The 19,971-nt window shown below is 43.2% G+C and overlaps 1 protein-coding gene across 3 annotated transcripts in view; it reads right to left on the bottom strand.

The window, feature by feature from the left end:
- Nucleotides 1–721: 721 nt before the first annotated feature.
- The window catches only part of HIVEP2 (HIVEP zinc finger 2), a 135,584-nt gene continuing 116,334 nt past the window's right edge, over nucleotides 722–19,971 (bottom strand). For all 3 annotated transcript variants that reach the window (XM_081905113.1, XM_081905114.1, XM_081905115.1), the window contains 6 exons: nucleotides 13,372–18,902; nucleotides 11,759–11,913; nucleotides 8,850–9,025; nucleotides 6,452–6,553; nucleotides 4,768–5,663; nucleotides 722–3,338 (listed from right to left, as the gene is read on the bottom strand). In XM_081905113.1, coding sequence (XP_081761239.1) covers nucleotides 2,508–3,338; nucleotides 4,768–5,663; nucleotides 6,452–6,553; nucleotides 8,850–9,025; nucleotides 11,759–11,913; nucleotides 13,372–18,501 — 7,290 coding nt within the window. In that variant the 5' untranslated portion in view covers nucleotides 18,502–18,902 and the 3' untranslated portion in view covers nucleotides 722–2,507. The remainder of the gene's footprint in view (nucleotides 3,339–4,767; nucleotides 5,664–6,451; nucleotides 6,554–8,849; nucleotides 9,026–11,758; nucleotides 11,914–13,371; nucleotides 18,903–19,971) is intronic.

Below are 19,971 nucleotides of genomic sequence, written 5' to 3'. Positions count from 1 at the left end.
TCCTGTGCCTTAATTTAACCAAAGATAACCACATTTCATTGACATTTTAGCAACAAATTAAAAGAAAATGAGCCTAGGGTAACAATGACACCCTGTGTCTCTTGTTAAAAGTTGATTTAGCCAAAGAGAGGTAGGTCGTCTTTTACCACCATAGAACACGGTATCTGCAGAGACTTAGCACTGCTAATTCCCGCCCCCCCCCCTACAATGGAATATAGAGGTAAGAGCATTGCTTATTTAACTCATTGCTGAGTTGTAACCCTGAAATATGTGCAGATTAATAATTACAGATTTGTCAGGTTGTTTACAGACAACAAGCTGTTGCAGACTCATCTCTTTGGAAGATACTCAGGTCAAGAGGTTTAAACGTTTAAGTATGGGCAGTGCTCAGATGATGATTTATGATGATTTTTCCTTACTCAGAAGTGTGCAATGGATATAAAATATTTGGCAGAAACGTAGCAATAGGCAAGACAGCCAAAGCGTCAACGGCTTTTACTGTTATTTCATGCAAAACCAGGCCAGTTACATGCATGCTCATGCCCAACAAAATGTCACATTATGCAACATGCCATCCAATCCTATAAGTCTTTATTTGGAAGTAGACTCATTTCTATGGGGCTTATTCATACATATAGAAGGCATAGGATTGCAGCCTAAAAGAGCGACATTGCTAGCCTGGAAAAAAAAAATAAAACACATGAAAACTAGACGCTAGGTATGTAATGTAACTGTATATTTATTTCCTTTTTAAAGAACACTCCTTAAATGTATTGCAATTCAATATACAAACTTTTTTCACAGAATTATAATCCACTAAATAGCACAGAAAAGACCCCAGAATTTTCTTGACTTGGGTGTATGCATGGATATTGGGGAGGGGCAGGGTGAAGGGAGCGGCCTCCATCATGCCTTCCAAACAAATAAGCAATGGTTCTTTCCCGTCTCCTCCTGAAACCACTGCATGCTATAAATGCCCTAAATCTTGAAGGAGAGAATTCATTTTCTCCGCTGACCTTTTCCCTTAGATAAGACATATGGGGATGGTAATTTTTATCCTGGTGAGAAAATGCCTACCGGTTGTCTTGGTTGTCTAGAAATGGCTGTAAAGCCTTCGTCTAATATTCCCTCCCCTAACCCACCCTAAAGTCCCCACATACGAGTGAGATAACTTGGCAATATGACTAGGCTCCTTGGCTATCAACTAGTATGGAGGCTCCCCAGGTCATTTCCATGGCTCTACCTGCTGCATGCAGTGCCCAGCACTGACGACCACAACTACCGGCCCCGCCGATAACAGAGATCTATACAGTCAAACATGCTTTCTCACCTGAGCTGGAAACCTGATTCCGCTATAGTCAAAGCCAAGGGAGCCAGAGTTCCATTCTTCTTCTTCTTTTCTTTTTTAAAGACACTTTAATAAAGATATGTGGTGCCCTATCACCTGATCCTGCTTCCGTTCAAGTCAAATTCACAACTTCCGCTGACTTCACTTGGAGCAGGGTGCAAACTCAAAGTGTCTGTCCAAACAATCTACATGAAATTGCACCGCTTTTTTTTCCTTTTGCTTTTTTAAATTCGCACATATTTACATGGGGTGGAATGTTTTCCCATTTTCTTTTAAAGGAGCATATAGAGCAACATGTTCACATAAGACCAAATACTTTTAATATATTTATAACTGTTTTATAAAGCTTTGAAAAAACTCACAATAGCACATGGTTTTACTTTAATGCTTTACGGTACTATCTTTTTAAAACCACAATCAGCACTTTTAAGTTATAGTCGATCCAGCAAACAAGAGACAAAAAATTACAAGAGTTAAGAATGGACTGATACATCCTTTTATCTTATTTTTGTTTTAAACTAATGCATAAGTGCAGAATAAGATACTCTAGTTTAAATATCTTGTTTACAATATACAATTTTTTTTTGTTCTAATAATGCAACAGTAAATCCCATGCTTCACATAGAAAAGCAATCCGCAACATTAAGAAAAAATGTACAATTTATGAAACAAAGTAAATAAATATTAGTATTACAGAATCAGAGCTGTACATAAAAGCTGTTCAGTTTTAATCATATAAAAATATTTTAGTGCAACCTCACATATATATTGATGCTTTTTTTGTTTTTTGCTTTACATCGTTTAGGTCAAAGTGTCCAAAAAAGGAAAGAAATTACATTTATTACAAAGCAGATACACAAATTCTAAAATATGTACAAATTACCGCTAAAAAAATGCTTATAAGAATATAAGCAAAAGTAAAGAAAAGGCACAAACATCTGTACAGGTTAAAAGTACCAGACCCAATAAGAACTTTGAAATTTCATTTTGGTCAGGCTCATGATGACTCGTAGTTTTACTCATTTCTTTTGATATAACAAAAGTATATATAATAGCAAACTACTGTAACTTAGAACCGGCATGCTATAAAGATGAATACTTCCTTCTATCACTAGGGGCGGGGAGTCGGGGGTCGGAGTAAACACATGTATTAAAGTCTTCACACATTTTCGGATCGCTGTGGGTTGCTTTTTTCAGAGGGTGATTCTCTTCTTTCTGGTGTGCTTGATGGGGAATCTTGCTTACTAAGATAGCCTATCTGTCTGACATCCGCACTGCTTTTGCTGTAAAAGGTGGAATGAGATAACGCAGTCTGTGATGTACCAAAAAGGTCCTTTTCGCCACTGTGCAAGTCAGGGGAGGTGGCTGAGGCACAGATCTGGCCTGGCTCGGAGCCACTAAAGTGTTTAATGCTAAAATGTGCACTTTCCGAGGGTTTCTGCGGAGGCTCAGAATCCCTCTGCGACTGCTCTGTCCCGTGTAGGCCTTCCTCGGCTGCGATTCGGAGAGAAGCTATGGCTTTTGTACAAGTCTGTATGTTTTCCTCCTGCTCCCTCTCGACGACGCCGTCTTCCGAAGTGCTTTGTTGCAGCAGCAGCAGCTGAGAAGGCGATGCGGCGCCTTGAGTGGCGGTGTGCAGAGCGTGAGGGCAGGTGCGCTTCTCATGGTGCTTCAAAACAATGCACGATTCTTGAGCGATGGTTTCCGAAGCTGCCCTCTTCTTTTCACCAGAGCCCTCTTTGGGGAGGGACAAGATGGACGGAGGGTGTAAACCTGAAAGGGCTGCCGGTACCGAGTGGACCATTTGGATGCCGCCAATGGGCATCATTGGGATGGGGGCGCGAAGCTGCTGCTGAGAGTGTAGTGGGAGGTGGCTGAAGACATAGTCAGTAGGACCCTCAGGGAACAGGCTAGATCCATGATGCTCCAGAAGTCCCTTTTCCCCAGAAATATTGAAATAAGGTCCCTGGAACAATCCTGGTCTTGAACTCTGCAAGCAGAGAAAGATATTCACAATTAGCAGCAGCTATCGCAAGACTAGCAACTCTATTCTACAATGCTACCTCTGGTTCAGCAAAATGTGTCATTAAAGAACAAGAGGTAACATGCAAGGGACATTGTGGCTACAAAACCTTGCCACTCTGCCATCTAGAGCAAATTGCCACGAGTATAAGATGCTCTGCAGAGCAAATACTATCATTCATGCCCTCTTTATACATTTTAAATTCACCTTCCGAAATATCACACACAAAGGCTTGGCTTATAAGCAAATGTCAATATCTCAGACACATGTGAAAGCAATGTTGATAGATCTGCAGGAACACAGACATCTCCCCTATTCTTTGTTTTCCTCTATTTGTCAGTTCTTGTAATGTAATATTGAGAAGGAGGAGGAAAACAGCTGAGGCCAAAATAGTTGACTGGTTAATTAGAGGCAATGCGCCCCTTTCCTTTATGTGACAGCAACAATGGTGATTGGTTTTCAGTTGTTGCCTTCTTCTTCCCCCCTAAGATAACTGAAGGCAATAATATTTAGGTCTGTGGGAGTGCTCAAATGCATCAGGAAGCCCATTCAACGGTTCAAAAATTGCTAGTCTTGTGCGTCCAAATTCAATTCTTTGCATCCACAGGGAATAATCCTAATTGTGGAGAACAAAACAGACAGATGATAGAAGGGCAGCTGTACTAGCTTGTTCTAGGAAGGATCTTGAGAGTTTATCTCCCGGTTTGCCCTTCCTGGGACCCTTTCCTGAGAAGCAGCAGGTGAGGAAGTTAATCTCAATCAGCCATTTCCAACCTGCTGTCCTCCAGGTTGCAGGTTTGATCTCCGTAAAGGAAAGCTACATATTCCTGCATTACAGGGGGTTGGAGATGATCCTAAAGGCCCCTTCCAACTCTATGACTCTAGAGTTCAGATTCAATGATGTTTTGGACTACAACTCATCTTCAATGTTCTTTCCAGACAAAGGCCAGCAAGTCAAGGCACACTGAACCTTCACTTGCCTATGTACATAGATGTTTTTTCTGGTATTTGCCAATGGAAAGAATGATAAGGTCTAGAGTCATTTTAACACAGTACGATAACTGAAGGGACATGGGAGAAGGGTTTTTTGGGGGGAACTATTCAGCTCCCAACAATTGCAACAGGACTACCAGAATGCTGTTGAGGGGACCCCTGTTGATCCTTCCATTAGTTGTCTGTGCCACATGGTTTTCGGCACTCACTGTGACCTGCCAGTGACTCTTCCATAAGGTTCTGTTGTACAAATCACTGCCCCTTTCATCCATTGTACCTCTGACTAGAATAAATAACACAACTCTGATTATGCTTTGCTTATGCCAACCACTCATAGTTACAGAAGAACACTATCAGATAAATGAAGTTCACATTTTGGATTACCATGTTCTTTTCAACTCACCGACTGTCCCAATGGAACTGACTCCGACTGTAAATACTGGCCCATGGGCAACGTTGGGTTATGGTACAACCCTCTTCGGGGTGATGCTGCTCTAACTGAGGCCATGTACCTTCTCTCTCTTCGTGGAGACAGATCTCTTCGGGAGGATACATCTTTCCCAGGTGACATGGGTCTCCTTGGTGATAGATGGCGTCTTGGTGACACATCTCTCCGTGGTGATAACTCTCTCCTCAGAACAGCTTCCTTCCTCGGTGATACGTGTCTGATGGGCGAAATCTCTCTCCTTGGTGATAAATGCCTTCTAGGTGACAAATCTCCTTTGGGCATCAAATACCTCTTTGGCGAATTATCTCTGTACGGTGAAGAATCATACCCAGGTGAGGACTGTCGGCTGGAAGATGAAAAGTCTCTAGGAGAGTTGGACTCCAAAGAAACAATGTAGTCTTCATCCATGCAGCAAGGTATGTCAAGTCTATCCTTGTCCGGTTCTGAATCTGTACTTTTGTTCTGGAAAAACCTCTGATATTCTGTCATCTGTGAATCATCACAAGTGTCACTTTGTGTGAGGAGCTGAGTAACCTGAATGCTTGGTAAAGTGACCAGATAACTTATCAAGGATGAATGTCCCACTGAACTGTCAGGAGAACCCCCATAGGATGCTGTAGCAGCATTCACAGATGAGGAGAACCTTGGGGGTTGGGGGCTAGTGCTTCGGGATCTTGTTTTGGGTGTCGAATCTCCAAGGGTGTCATCAAAATCATCCTCATCTTCATCATCGTCATCATTGTCCTCTCCATCATCTCCATCCGATTCCTCAGCATCAGAGAACTGGTGCTCTGTTGACGAACCAGCCATGCTGCTCTTCTTGACTTCGTGTTGTGTGTCATCCATATTTTCTGAAACAATTGTCACAAGTCAAAAGAGCATAAGTCAGAGACATACTTCCAGACTTGACCATACAGCTTTCCCACACACAAAGCAGCTGTCACAATCAAGCACTAAAATACCATTGTTTTCCATGGCTCTCTAAAACTTCTGCAGGGTAGGATGAGAACCCAAGTCACATGGTGACTGGTTGGGGTTTGACAAAATAGCACTTACAGGGTCTTGAAAGGCTACAAACCTAGGAGTAGCTCTCAGTGAACTCAATGGGACTTACTTCCAAGTAGACATGATTTACTCTGTAAGCATGAGGCCTAAATTAAGATTTTCCCTCCCAACAGAATTAGGAACTAGGATTCTCAAGTGCTCAAGGATGTATCAAACTGACAGGAGTATAATCTGGATTCCGCAATTTGCAGAAAAATCCTGCCCATTATCACCTTGTACATACAGCTTGGACAGGCCTCATACAGCTTGCGAGGTACAGAAAGTTTCCACACTAATTGGGAATGTGTTTGCATGTCAACCTTTAAGAATACTCTGCGTGCTACGACCAACATTTATACTCCATTCGGGATTGGGAGGGGGCAGGGAAGCCATTTTCAGAATCAATGAAACCCTGCACTCTGTAAGCCTCAGACAAAAATGTCAAAATTGTTTCGACGCTTTGTGCTGACATGAGAAAATCGCGGGGGGGGGGGGATTCTTAACACATCCTCTCTTGTCAGCAAGTGATAAAATGTGATGCGTCATTTGCATATTGCAAAGGCCACAGCAAGTCACTGAACTCATTGTGACATACCTGCTTCTTCTGTTTCAGCATCATCCACCGATGTCATAGATACCCCCAGCTCCAGGCATTTTTTCATGTGTGCTTTAGATTTCATATGTTTTGTCAGATTTCCTGTGGATAAATGACACTAATTAGATGGCACCGGGGATGGGGAAACTTGTTGGCATTATGCAGTCTCCCCCCCCCCCAACTAGATAGAGAACAAATAAACTGGACAGACAGATGGAACATATCCGCTCAATTTGAACGCCATTGTAGCAAGAGTAATTGCATATACAGTATTTGCATGTATATTCTTAGGTGCTGGTATTCTTAGTCCTGGTGCTCCGGAATGTTTAGCCTATCTTCTTTTTACTGTGCTGCTCAGACAACCCTATTAATAATAATAATAATAATAATATTTCGATCGTGTTTAGCATCATCCTTACAATCCGTTGGTGATTGGCCAATGCAAATATGCTGGGAAAGGATTGCCACTCAGTTGTTTGCATCGGATACTAATACAAGGCCCCAAAACAGGACCTTTAAAAGACAAAGCACCAAGGGGCAATCTAGGAATGATTTAAGACTGGGGTGAATTCTGATGCTGCCTTTCCACGTGCAGAATGGCTTTTAATTCTGCAAAGGTAATATAAGAGAAGGGAAGGTGATTTTTGTCCCTCTTTCCCCTGCAGATCCCCCTCAACCTCTGAAAATTAGTTTCCAGATGGTTGTGTGACTTTCCAGAATAATGCGGCAGAAGGTGACACAGTGGGCTGCAGAAGTTTCTAAGATGGTTACTTCCCTTTCAGTTGTGTTAGGGGATACCTCTGCTGAATCAAAGCCACTCTGCAAGCAGAACAGCAGCACTGATTTTCAGCCCCTATCTTCTAGCTACGGTGGCTGAAATACAAAAGAAAAGACTTGGGGAGTCTCTTATGATCACACAAGCTTTTGTGGACAAAAGTGGGCTTCATCACACACTTCACTTCTACAGACTCACGAAACCTTACACAATAATGACTCAATACGCTTGGAGGTGCCACAAGAACCTGTCGCCGTTTCTGCCGCAACAGACTAGCTCAGCCACCTCTTTGCAATTTGTCAATGAAATATAATCCATAACCATATTTGCCTGAGAATTTGAGTGCACAAAGAATTATATTAGGTTTTTTTCCAGCTTCCTCTTGGTTCTTCGTTGTCATGGGTAACGCCTCAAAAATGTACAGCCAGAATTTAGGTAGCATTTAGAGTTTTAGTGCGCTATTCATTTTTGTTTATTTATTTTGCAATCTACCCAGAGTAGATGCAAGATAGAGAGCATTTATTTATTTAGAGCTGTGAGGCCTATATTGGAAAGTTAGGGCATAAGTACAATTAATTTAATAAAATGAATGATGGAAGCCAGGTCTTGGTCAGCCCCCACTGTGGCAGTGTTAAAGAAATTATTGGCTGCTGCAGATACCGCCTCCATCAAGAAACACAGCAGCCTCCCAAACACACGTGTACTTCTGAAAGGCAATGTTCCTGACTGCAAACCATCCACTATCTTTGAATTGCAAGGTGCTTATGAGAGCTGGAGCCCAGAGACATCTACCAGGGCCACCAAAGCAGCTTCTGTCATATTAGGGCTGCAAAACTGGCAAGGACCTGCATCTTTCATGAAATACGTGCACACACACTAGAACATTGCCATGGCCAAGAGGTACATCAGAAGCAGGGTTTGGCCAAGATTTAGGGAATGTAAACAATAAGAGAAAATGCCAATGAAATATCCCTTTAGGATCTGGTTCCATGGGAAATTCTGCGCCAATGAGTACTGCTCTATGTAATGCCTCAGGCTGACAAATGGAAGTTTCTCTACCACCACCCCCTCTCTTGAGCTGGTAAGTACATGTGAACACAAGCTATCAGATCTCAATCCATAATTAATACCACTGTGGATGGAGTGGCCCACCTGGAGTCTGTGGATTTCTGCATTATTTATCAATGTGAAACTGACCCACCATAAACGCAGATCAGGAATTCTCTGCCCTGCAGCTAATGTTCTGCTTCTGCAATGTGCCACTGCAAATGTACAATCCCCTAATGTAATTAATACTTGCACCATAACATTTGGAGCACAAAAGCAACGTTTGCCAAGGCAGTTTTTTTTTAATTTTATGCCACTACATTTCCTTTGCAGACAGATGGGCTGGGCAGAAGCCCATATTTCTTAATTAAGTTATACAGAGTGGCTCTCCGTCTCACATAAATCCTTGAATCACTTAGATAAAGAGGGGAAAGTTGCATTTCAAGAGGTCTCGTTTTCATAAATAAAACCACCTTGCTTTAAGAAAACCACCTTTGCATTTGGAAAGATGGTTGGCAGAGAGCCAAGAACAGACCACCCCTCCCCCACCGCCCCAGCATAAGAAGGACTAAGTACCTTTTGTTTTGAAGGCAAAATTGCACAACTTGCATATATAAGGCCGTACATCTGTATGAGTTCGGATATGTTTTTTGAGCATGCTTGGCTTCTTGCAGCGAATCCCACATTCTTCACAAATGTACTTTCCACGCCCTCGTCCTCTGACATACACATAATCCTCGTTGGATTTATACCTGTTGGAAGAAAGGCAATATCAAAATGGTGCTTTTAAGCATCCAGGGACACAGCCAGTACCTTACAGCAGCATCTTTAGTTTTAGCTCACATTCTGTGGCTACTACACATGGCTCCACTAAGAAAATCAACAAGGTTTCTAAGCACTGAGCGTTTGCAAGATTGGGAACCAAACTTAGACTTGGAAAAAATGCTACTCTCATGAAGCCTGGCACCCAAGCCCTCTGGAGAATGCACACTCTGTAGGGCTATCCTTCGGCTTGGCCTGGAAGCTCCAGCTGGTGTAGTACATGGTGGCTGGGCTGCTGATGGGAGCACGTGGCTGATGGCATATGACACCTCTGCTAAAACCTTTGCACAGGCTACCCATAACCTACGAGACCAGAGTCAAGGTTTTTGTGTTGCGATGAAAAGCCCTGAAAAACATGGGTCTAGGGTCCATTAAGGACCACTTAAGCCCTTGTATCTCACGTTTGATCACTGAGATCATCAGGGTGAGTTCTGTTATGAAGGCCTGAGTGGCATTCACTAGAAGTGGGGCATTTAGCGCCGCCAGGCCCATGCAGTGGAACACTCTTCCAGCATCCTTACTTTTGACTTTTAGGCATCTCTTGAAGACCTTTTTATGCTGCTGGGCCTGCGCAGTTGTATAAATTGATTTAGCCCATCACTTTTATTATCGCGTGCATTTTTATGGTGTTTTACAGTTGTGCCTTACCCAGGTATTTTATGAGGGAGCAGTACAGAAATACTTAAATAAATAACCAAGAGCCTTTAGTTTCAAGACATTCACCAAAAGGGAGAATCTGATCTGACTCCTAAGTCAGGTGCTAGAATCTTAACTATTTTTTTTTAATCTTCATGATACATATGTTATTTTTCATGTTGTACTAACTAAGACCCCATCAGTATGATACTCTGAATTTTCCTTCTCTCATAAAATGTCACAGACTAACCTCCTTACTCTTAAAAAAACCAACTCTACATCTCTCCTATTTGCCTGAGCTGATTCTTTTGGATGACACCGGATGATCTGCAGAATTCAGAACAGTGTCAACTGAGCATACTAAATTAGTGAATTTCCTGAAAGATGGCTTCTGAAATCCTCTTGGCATTTGGAGTTGCAGGTCATGGAAAGCAAATTTTGCTATTCAAATGTCTTCATTTGAATCATGCTACCTATCAGTGGCTAATGCTGTTTGAATGATGATAACAAGACAGCTTGCATCAACCTGGCACACTAAGCGAGCTTGCAAAAGAATAAGCTCATTGCTGATATAGAAGTTTCCAGAAGATAAGTGAACTTCAAACCATAGTTTCAGAAGCTGCCTCCATCTTTAAGATGAACCATTTCAGTATCACAGCCAAGCCCTAAACTGTGGTTAATCTAAAATAGAAGCAGAATCTGCTCATGGCCATGCTGGAGAGAAGAGAAAAGGGGTAGCCTATGAGTCCAAGGCCCCCTGCTGCTTGTTCTTAACATGCTAAGCCATGTGAATCCTTCCATTTTAGTAAACCACAGTTAAGACTAACTACAGTTTCCTGGGTTTGGATGGTACAGCAAGCTGTAGCTAGTTTTTAAAAAATAGGAGAGATATATGGATGCTTCAAAACTCCTCCTCATGGTTGTATTGGCTGAGAACTGTTCTCATACATCTGAACTAGTTCAATATGCTTTATTTTTTTAAAAAAATTGAAGAACAGGGGGGGGGGAGTTAGTATTAAAATTTACTTGGGCAATAATGGAACAAAGACTTTTGTCTACAAGTTATCCTTTGAAATTGTATAAGGAAGTGTTTAAATAAGACACAGGAGGAAATGTGTTGACTGCAGTTAAAATAGTAGCTACAGGTACTGGAGAAATAATAGGAAGTTGTCTGTTGAGGAATGTCTTGGAAAATACCAAATACCAAAAAGCAAGCTGACTGCTAGTGTACATATATGACTGGGAAGGGCAAATGTTGATGCTTAATTTAAAGCAAAGCATTGTTTCATGTTTACTGGAATCGGAGTCAATCTATAGAGGAAATACATTAATGGATCTTGTCAACAGCTTAATGAATAGTACATATCAAGGGAAATCATAGGATTTATTTATTAGCATGTGACCCTGCTCTTTTACCTAAAGGGCATTCAGAATGCATTTAGTTCCATCTTCTTTGTTATATTCTGTATAACTCACTGGTAGCATGCATTTTTGCATTGTTCTGCCATACAAATGTTTTATAGTAAGACCACTGTCTACCTAAATCCTTATTTATAAAGGCAAAAAGTAACTTACAAATGGCATATTTCAAAATTACAAAAGAATAGCTGGGATACAAACAACCTCTAGATTTTTTCCCATAAGTCCAATCTAAAGAATTTTAGATTCCTTTTCATGAACAGGGCAATTTCTCCCATCCTGTCAATGCCTGATAGTAGTTTCAAAAGTCAAAGGTGGTTGATGGCTCAACTATTTAAAGAAGAAGAAGAAGGAAAAAATAAGAATTCCAGTGGATTTTTAATTTCTCGCCTTTACTCCCTTAATTGATGGTGCAATATCCCAGATTTTCAGCAGTTGTCCATCCAGGTAATGATGAGATCCAGACCTGTTTCACCTCAGTTCACTTGCCCCATCACATGGACTCAAGACCATGATATTGGACCTAGCACAAGCTGCTTGCATGAACCCTAAAAATCGTTCTAAAAAATAACAGAACACACATGCTATTTCCAAATGTATGTTCTTACCCTCCTTCAAAAATCTTAATTCGCATTGGCTCAGTTTGTTTGGATACAATATCTTTATCACCATGGCTGTCTCCTTTAATTCTTTCCTTGATAACATTCCCCGCTACTTTCTTTTCAAACTTGCTGCCATATAGGAAGAACGGCTCCTGTTTCATCTGTGAAATGGAAAAACAACAACACAGAGTCACTAATTGTTGTTAATGCTTGAAAGTCGGAATCAATGCCACAAACGTAAACAGAGTAACTGCATTGTGTCATATTACTGTAAATGCTTTAGGACATACTTAGACCTTACATCATGCTCAGACTCAGAAAAGCCAATTAATCTGGCCCTTTGACTTTGTCAAGGAATAAACAAGATAGGCAAGAGGCAGCAGAGGAAAGTTTTTGAAGTGCCCAGGGATGCTGTAAGCACAACAGCGCATCATGCCGCCATATAAACACAAAAAAGGAAAGATAAAGAAGACTTACTAGGCGATCAAAATCTGTCCACTGCTAGCACTGGGATTTCAAGGCACAGTCTGCTCAAAGCCATCTGGCCCATCGGGGTTGGTGTGGTTAAGACACACTAGTTTCTCTGCCTACAGTTCAAAAGGCAGTGATGTGGCAACAACCCATGTCCAACTGCCTTTGATCTCCCCAACCCAAAGCATTAGGTACTCATTCATAGCCGAGACATCAATCCACAACTTCATGGGAAACAACCATGTGCTCTAACTAGGAGGAATAGTACAGTCATGTCAGGGCTGGAAATATCCTGGGCCATTCCACACTTGATGCTGTTGCCTCATTATCTAATTTATTTGGGCTTTTAAAGGATTGTCACCTACAATGTTTTGGTTTGTTTTTTAAAAAAGGCTGGTGCCTTGAGCTGGACATGTTTTTCCAGCCATAGTCGATAGCTTCAAAGTTTCTAAAGCCCATGACTAGGACATGCAGATTTATCTTTCATACAGCATTAACTTTTGTCAACAATCTAGAAGCTCCTGTCTAATTTTCATTTATTCATATTTTAACCAAGAGGTATTAAAAACACTGGAGAAAAGGAACACGGACACTTGGGCATCCACAGTTGTTGTCTAGATTTACCAGTTTTTCAAAGCCATGAATTTTATCCGAAGGCACCATGATGTACAAAGAGACAACAGGGTTTTTAAAAAAACAACAGAGGCCACATCTATTTCTCAGAGTATGAGGCACTTATATAGGTTTATTGCATTCTGGTTAGAAGATGATCTATAATAAGTACATCTTCTGACACATTCTGAAATACCAGATGTACTCATTTTTTCTGGTTTTTATGCTTTATAACAAGCCAGTTTTAATGGCTCTCTCCCTCTCTCCAAGGGAGCGGCTTTGGAACAATTTCTGAATATACTTGGAAAGTGTTGAAATCGTTCAGGGGTGAGATCCATGTCCAGGATGCCACATCCGTGTTTGCTCCTGCTTCCTGAGAAATCCCCTCAGAATTTGCATTCCAAAGAAAGGTATTCATTACTCTAGAGGAACTATTCCAAAAGCATTACACTGAAAAGACTTGAAAGCATCTCGGTTTGTTGTATACTGTTAGGTCAAAATAAAAACGGGTGAATCTTTAAGAATTGGTTAGTTACCTGAGCAAACTGTTTCCATGCACTTGATGATGTCAGTTTCCCTGTTCCGGGCCTATACATTGGAGCCAGTGTATAGATTTCCGTGCTGTTTTTCTGTTTGGACCGTAGGAGTGCAAGGGTAATCTTCGTACTCAATCCTGATGGGTTTGGGTTACAAGAACTAATGCACCATGAAGCATAAACAGACGATTTCAGGGTTGTTTGCTGAACAAAACTAGGCTTTGTGTAGTTTAAGAAGCACCAGCTCACAGTTGTGGTAGTGCGCAAACTAGGGAACTGTAGGATTTGCTGGAAGTCTGCGAGATCTGTCAGGAGAATTGTTGAAGTCACCGCTTTCCCACTTGGCTGCGATGCCATTTGTACCAACATACCAAACGGCAATTTCTGTTGCTTGGGTTCGTCTTCTATCTGGCTTTCCGCTGATGGCAACCTGGTGGGGCTGAGACTCATGTCAGATGATGCTTCATCTACGTCCAGTTCTTCTGGAGATTCTCGGCCTTCTGAGGTACCACTAGACTTTTGCCCTGGAGAAGCAGAGTCAAAGCTAGGGAGCTTCTCCCTGCTTACTGGGGAAAGCTCAGTGGGAGGCATGTTGGTAGGTGGCGAATCTTGAGATGACGAGGACGGCAATGGAGAGGAGGACGGCACGCTTTCTTTTGGCTCAGTAGTACAGCTCTGCCTAACCAGCTGAGGCTTTTGAGGTCTGGGGAAGCTTTTCTTTATGTCCGAACTGGTGAGTTCTACAGCACTTAGCTCCTCGACAATCTGCCCATACATCTTTTCATCCTTTACTCTCTTTTGTTGCTTGGTTTCCATGAAGAGCTCCAGGCTGCTTGCCGGTGAAAGCATTCGCTTGTTTCCGCCTAGGGTAGAGGCACTATCTGAGCTGGAGGTTAAGCACAATGGGATGGAAGGATCTAAGTTCAGGGACAAGGTCTGTGGTACTTTCCACAACCCTCCATGCTGGCCTAACATCTGCGCTATGTTGAATCCTATGCCGTGCATGGTTGCACTGGTGGCTAATGTCCTTTGAGAAAGAGTCTCGTCGACTTTGCAAATGACAATGGCAGGGCTGCTGCTCTGAGCAAGAATCTGGGAAATGCTTGTGTACATAACACTACCATAGGATGGCACGTGGGTCTGGATCCTGACGGGAACAACTGTGCCCGGTAATGATTGGGCAGGCCCAATATTCTGGGTTTCAAAATCCACCTGTAGCTGTTGTTCAGAAGAGGTATCGGTTGATTTAATGCTACAATCGGGCTGGTATGTTGCAAGTGCATTTTTAGAATACTGTCCTGATGTTCCTGAGTAACGCTGGTAGGTTTGCTCTTTAGCATGCACATAATCAGCAGTTTTCTTTCTGATATGCTCCTGAGCATATTCCAGGTGGTAACCAGGGTGGCTTTCAGTTGAGAAAGGTTGCTTGGAGTAAGTTTTCTGAAGCTGCTGTACAAAATGATGCGGAAAGGGGGACTGAGAGAGTTCCGAAGGCCACAGGGGCTGAGAGGGCAAGTGAACCATGCAGACTGACGGATACGGAAACTGCAACAATGTGTTCTGGAAGGGGAGAAAGGGAACCTTTTCTTGCAGTGCAAATAGATGTTGCTGTTCTGTGGAGTATTTGCTTGGAATATAAGGTGCTTGCGGGATTGAGGAATGGGAAAGTGGAGATAAACTAGTGTTGCGTGGGGGACAAGAACCAGCAGACTGCTTCCCGGAGTCATCCGACTGGACAGAAGAGGGGGAAAGAGGCCAAGCCACGTGGGAAGAGCGAAGGCCGGCATGCCCGTGCTCCATTTGCTCTTGCTTTATATTTTGTTCCATGCTTGGATCAGCTTGGGAAATCTCCGGAGAACCACTGAAAGAAGCCTGGCGAACCAAAAAGCATTTTTTCCTTTCTCTTGCTGGAGATAAAGAGGTAGGAGGCGGACCTACTGCAGAAGCATGAGTCAGATTCCCGTAGTCAAAGGATTTGCTTCGGATCTCAGGGATTTCGGCAGGGTAGGGACAGGGCATCTGTTCGGATGAGCAGCGCCTCATTTCCTTCTGTTGGTGATGCCCAGGGACAGAGAGTGAGTAACCGCCAGCTGGGACAGTTAAAAACTCAGACTGTTTGCCAAACTCATCCTGCCTTGTTGACGTTACGAACTTGATACTGTCCTCCCTCTCAAAGGACATGGACAAACTGGAACTATGGGACAAATTGCTCTCTTGGCTAGGGCTTCGAGAAAGGCTCGTGCCCGTGGACTCAAAGCTGGACTCTCCAGAGGAGTGCTCCAAGTCAGCCAACCGCAAGCGTTTCTTCTTCGGAGGTAGCTTCTCGGCCGGCAGCTGAGAAAGGGTTTCGCTCCTCTGTGGCCACTGGAACTCTTCTGCAGGCTTCTCCGGCTCTTTGGCTGGGGCTTCCCTCTCTCTCTCGGGTTTATCAGGCTCCTCCGTCACGCGGATTTCAGGTACCTGTATATTATGCTGGCGAACAAGCCTGGGCTGCATGTGATATGACTGAGAATGTTGGGACGAAGAAGGCTGCTTGCAAACAATGCTGTCAGCGTTTTCTGTTTGCGGGACCCTATCCGGGCTCATTGGGGAATCTGCAATCTCACTTTCACAAGTCTCAGACGACGAATACATCTTATCTTGCTGGCAAACGACAAGCTCTGTAGATTCAGACCTTTCAAACGAGTTGGGCCGGCTTAATGAATTTGTGTGTTGAATGACGGAGATTACGTTGCCTTTTCTGCTCAGGGACTCCGAAGCCTTTTCTTGATCGCTTGTCAAGGAGCATTCTTCTAAGCTTGTGGCTGGGCTTCCAGACGTCAGGTGGGGTCTGCAAATTTCAAAGCGGTCCGGGTGAGAGTGCACAGAACTGTCATGGCTTTGGACGGCATATCTGGTCCTTGGCCCTTCCTGGATTTGCAATTTAGGATCAAAATCGCCACTCATGGGGCTGCCAGAAGCACCGCTGCACAGGGATGGGGTGTCTTCCTCATCTCCAACACTCTTTTGTATTCTGCGCTTTCTAGTTTCAAAGGTAATGCTATATGTAGAAGACACTGCCTGCAACTGTGCAGATGATTCAGGATAAAATTCTCCCCCTTGCTTTGACCCGCTCAGAGATGGTGTGTCTCTATAGCTTTGCTTCAAAGGCCCATAATCTTCCCATTTCCTGTAGTGCTTCCCAGAGGCGTCCCCCTCGTAAAAGGGCCTCTCCCCTGTTAGCAACTTCTTCATGCCCGACCCTTTTTCTCCTACAGTTGACCTGCTGGAAGCAACCATAATGTTCTTTGCTATTCTCCCATGGTACTCTGAATCTGAGTGTCCTTCCTGCAGCGATGGCAGCTCAAAGGCCGCTTGTCGTATTAGCATTCGCTGGTGGGGTGTTCCTATTGTCCCAGGATAAAACACATCATCGGAACCAGTCATCCTCTCGTCAAATGAATGGCTTCCTCTTAAAGCTGAAGGGACATTCAAGTTGGTTGCAGACGACGTCGGCATGGAGTTGCTTCTAATAAGCGGGTTTGTATCTGCTGGAGGCTCTAGGAGAGACGAATCACTTGGGTGGCTTCCAGGATAAAGGCTTGATTCACTTTTGATGGATGATGTGACATTCTGAGACTGTTTGGATTCCATACTGCTGTCGTTAAAGACTTGGCTACTTTTTATAGTGCTCATTTTGCTAGGATCAATTAGTGCTTCTTTATTTGGAGACATTCGCTCTTCAAGCATCTTCATTTCTAATCTAGGGTTTGTGAGAGGTAGGGGCTCTGCCTTGCCTTTTCTACCCATCGAGCTACGATCCTGATTGGCTGTCGCTAAAGGTTGTGCCATCCTTTGATTAATCCTATAGAATTTTCCAAAGATTATTTCTTCGTAAGACTTTGCATTTGTATTTGGTGGGCTTATTTGCTGCTCGGCACTCTCTGAGCGCGAAAAATAACCAGAGTCAGTACTTCCTTTGCTGTGGGGGCTCAAGAGATTTAATGACTGCTCAGAATCCTGCCCTTTTTTCTCAGATAGTCTTAGTGCAAGTCGCTGCTTAACTGTGTGAGAGTCATCAGACTTACTAATTAATGTGTTCTGCAGATTGTCAGATCCAATGTGTGGGGAGCTTTCACATGGTAACTGCACGCCACTTTTGGGAATAATCAAAATGGGGACTTTCATTGGGCCTCCCAGGGATTCTTCTATGGATGAGTGAAAGCCACTTCTGCTACCGATGTCCAATGGAATCTGCGGAACGGGGCTCAGTTTGTCAGAACCTTCGACAAATAACGAAGTCTCTTCATCAGTATCTGTACTCTGCTCGCCATCTGAATGTATCTCTGCCTCCACGTCGATAAAACTGGCGTCTAGGTCCAATTTAGATACAGCCGAGTCTGTGAAAGGTACTAATCCCGCTTTGATCGCATGGGCATGCGATTTCCTGTGCTTGTATAAATTGCTCTTTGTCTTAAACGAGAAGCCGCAAGGGACACAAGGGTATGGACGTTCCCCAGTGTGAGACCGAATATGTTTCTTAAGTACACTAGGTTTGGCACAAGCCCGGCTACAGTACGGGCAAATGTATTTGCCAGGCTTTTTGGGTTTGTGTTCTTTCTTATGACCATCTTCCGACTGTTGCTCTATACACTTCTGAGAATACTGGCTATAAGCAGGGTTCAGACTCGAAATCTTCTTCCTGGAGAAGCTTCCGCTATGGCCATGCACGTGAAATGGAAACAAGTCCTCGGAGGCAACCGGCTGCAGGTGGCCAGGAAACTGCCATTTGTGGCCTTCTAGGCTCTGATGCGGCTTCAGGTTGTGCAGGAATCCTTGTGGCAATGAATGCTGGGGGAAAGAAAGCGAATGTTGACATGAGTAAGGACTCGGAAGGTGCTGCGGGTATTGCTTGTCTGTGGCTTGCTGGGCAACGTCGCTAGATGACACTCCTTTCCCAGAACTGAAAAGCTGTGCAGATGCCGGTTCCCCCATGTGTTCGGGGTCCCTTTGTGTCTGTCCTTCCAGGCTGCCAAGTGCGCTCATCTTAACATTAGCCGAATGTTCCTGCCTCCATCTACTTGGTACTTTAGCTGTTTCTCCAGACCTTGAGGTAGCATTTTGCCCTACAGCTGTATCTCCGGAGTCCATTTTGTCGCGCAAGGTCTTAAGTGCTAGTTCACTCGAAAGCTGTTCAGGCACATGAAGTTTCTCCAGTGCTGTGCTTTTTTAAAGTTAAGTTGCTCCCATTTCTCCAGAGCTGTTCCAAGTTCACAGACTTCTCTTTCTCTGTGGAACGGTCCACGCAGTAGTCTTATAGGCATTAGATCTTTCGTAGCTCTATGCTAAAAAAAAGGTTAATTGTCACACAGTTCTGTTCATGGCAGGAAGTGTCTCTGAACAGTTTTATTATACATCCATCAAGACTTGCTGTGGCATTTGAACATTATCCATGGTTTTTAAGTGTTGAGAAGAAGAATGATCCAGGGGGATATATTTGCTCGTCAACTAAAGCAGGGTTCTAGACATTCCTCCCAAAAAGATGCAGTGGTCTGTAAGAGAGAAAGTTAAAAGAGAGAGATCAATGCAACAAAATACTTAAGAAACATTCAATTGAGTGAATAAGGCTGGAACTAGATGTTCTCTGAGTCACTTGGTTGTTTCTGAAAGCAGCTGTCTCCCATCTCTTCCTCTTTTTCCCCTCATGATATTCAACAAGCCAATGTGATGTACAGTGGTTAGAGTGCTGGACTAGGACCTGGGGGATCAGGGTTCAACTCCCCACTCAGCCATGAAGTCTCTTGGCTGTCCTTGGGCCAGTCACCAACTCTCAGCCTAAGCTACCTCACAGGGATATTGTGAGGATAATATGGAGCTGGGGTGGGGGAGACCATGAACACAACCTTGAACTCTTTGGGAAAAAAGGTGGGATATAAATGTAATAAGGATTTTCTTTAAAATGAAAATAAAATGGAAAGTGTGTGATGTGGCGTTACTGAGCTCTGATTTTCCCAAACCTTGCTTCCACTTGATAACAGCTGCTTGGAGGTGCCAAAAAGCTCACAACATCATGCTGCTAGATGTTACAGAGGAAGGAGAGACCAAGGACCACTGTTTACAGCAATAACAATGCAGCTTCCACAATGTCTAGTTCTGGCCTGATACCACCAAATATATCTATTAAGAAACAGTGCTTCCACTCAACCTATCTGTGCAGGCAATATATGGAGAAAATCCTAAAAACAAACAAGCAATGGCATGGCTCGAATGGAAGTTTGTGAAGTTGCACACAAAAAAAATCTTTGTTTGGGTTTTTGTTTTAAAAATGAAATGACATAGATTGGAATAATATATTATTATTATTATTATTATTATTATTATTATTATTATTATTATTATTATTATGCTCTCTGGGCGGCTTCCAACAAAAGATTAAAGATACATTAAAACATCAGTCATTAAAAACTTCCCTAAACAGGGCTGCCTTCAGATGTCTTCCAAATGTCAGATAGTTGTTTATTTCTTTGACATCTGATGGGAGGGCGTTCCACATGGAGGGCGCCACTACCGAGAAGGCCCTCTGCCTGGTTCCCTGTAACTTGGCTTCTCTCAGTGAGGGAA

This window comes from Podarcis melisellensis (genome assembly GCF_964234715.1).
Source record: "Podarcis melisellensis genome assembly, chromosome: 3".
Classification (NCBI taxonomy): domain Eukaryota; kingdom Metazoa; phylum Chordata; class Lepidosauria; order Squamata; family Lacertidae; genus Podarcis; species Podarcis melisellensis.
Note: the sequence above shows the minus strand (reverse complement) of the source record. Positions and strands in the feature narration are given on the sequence as shown.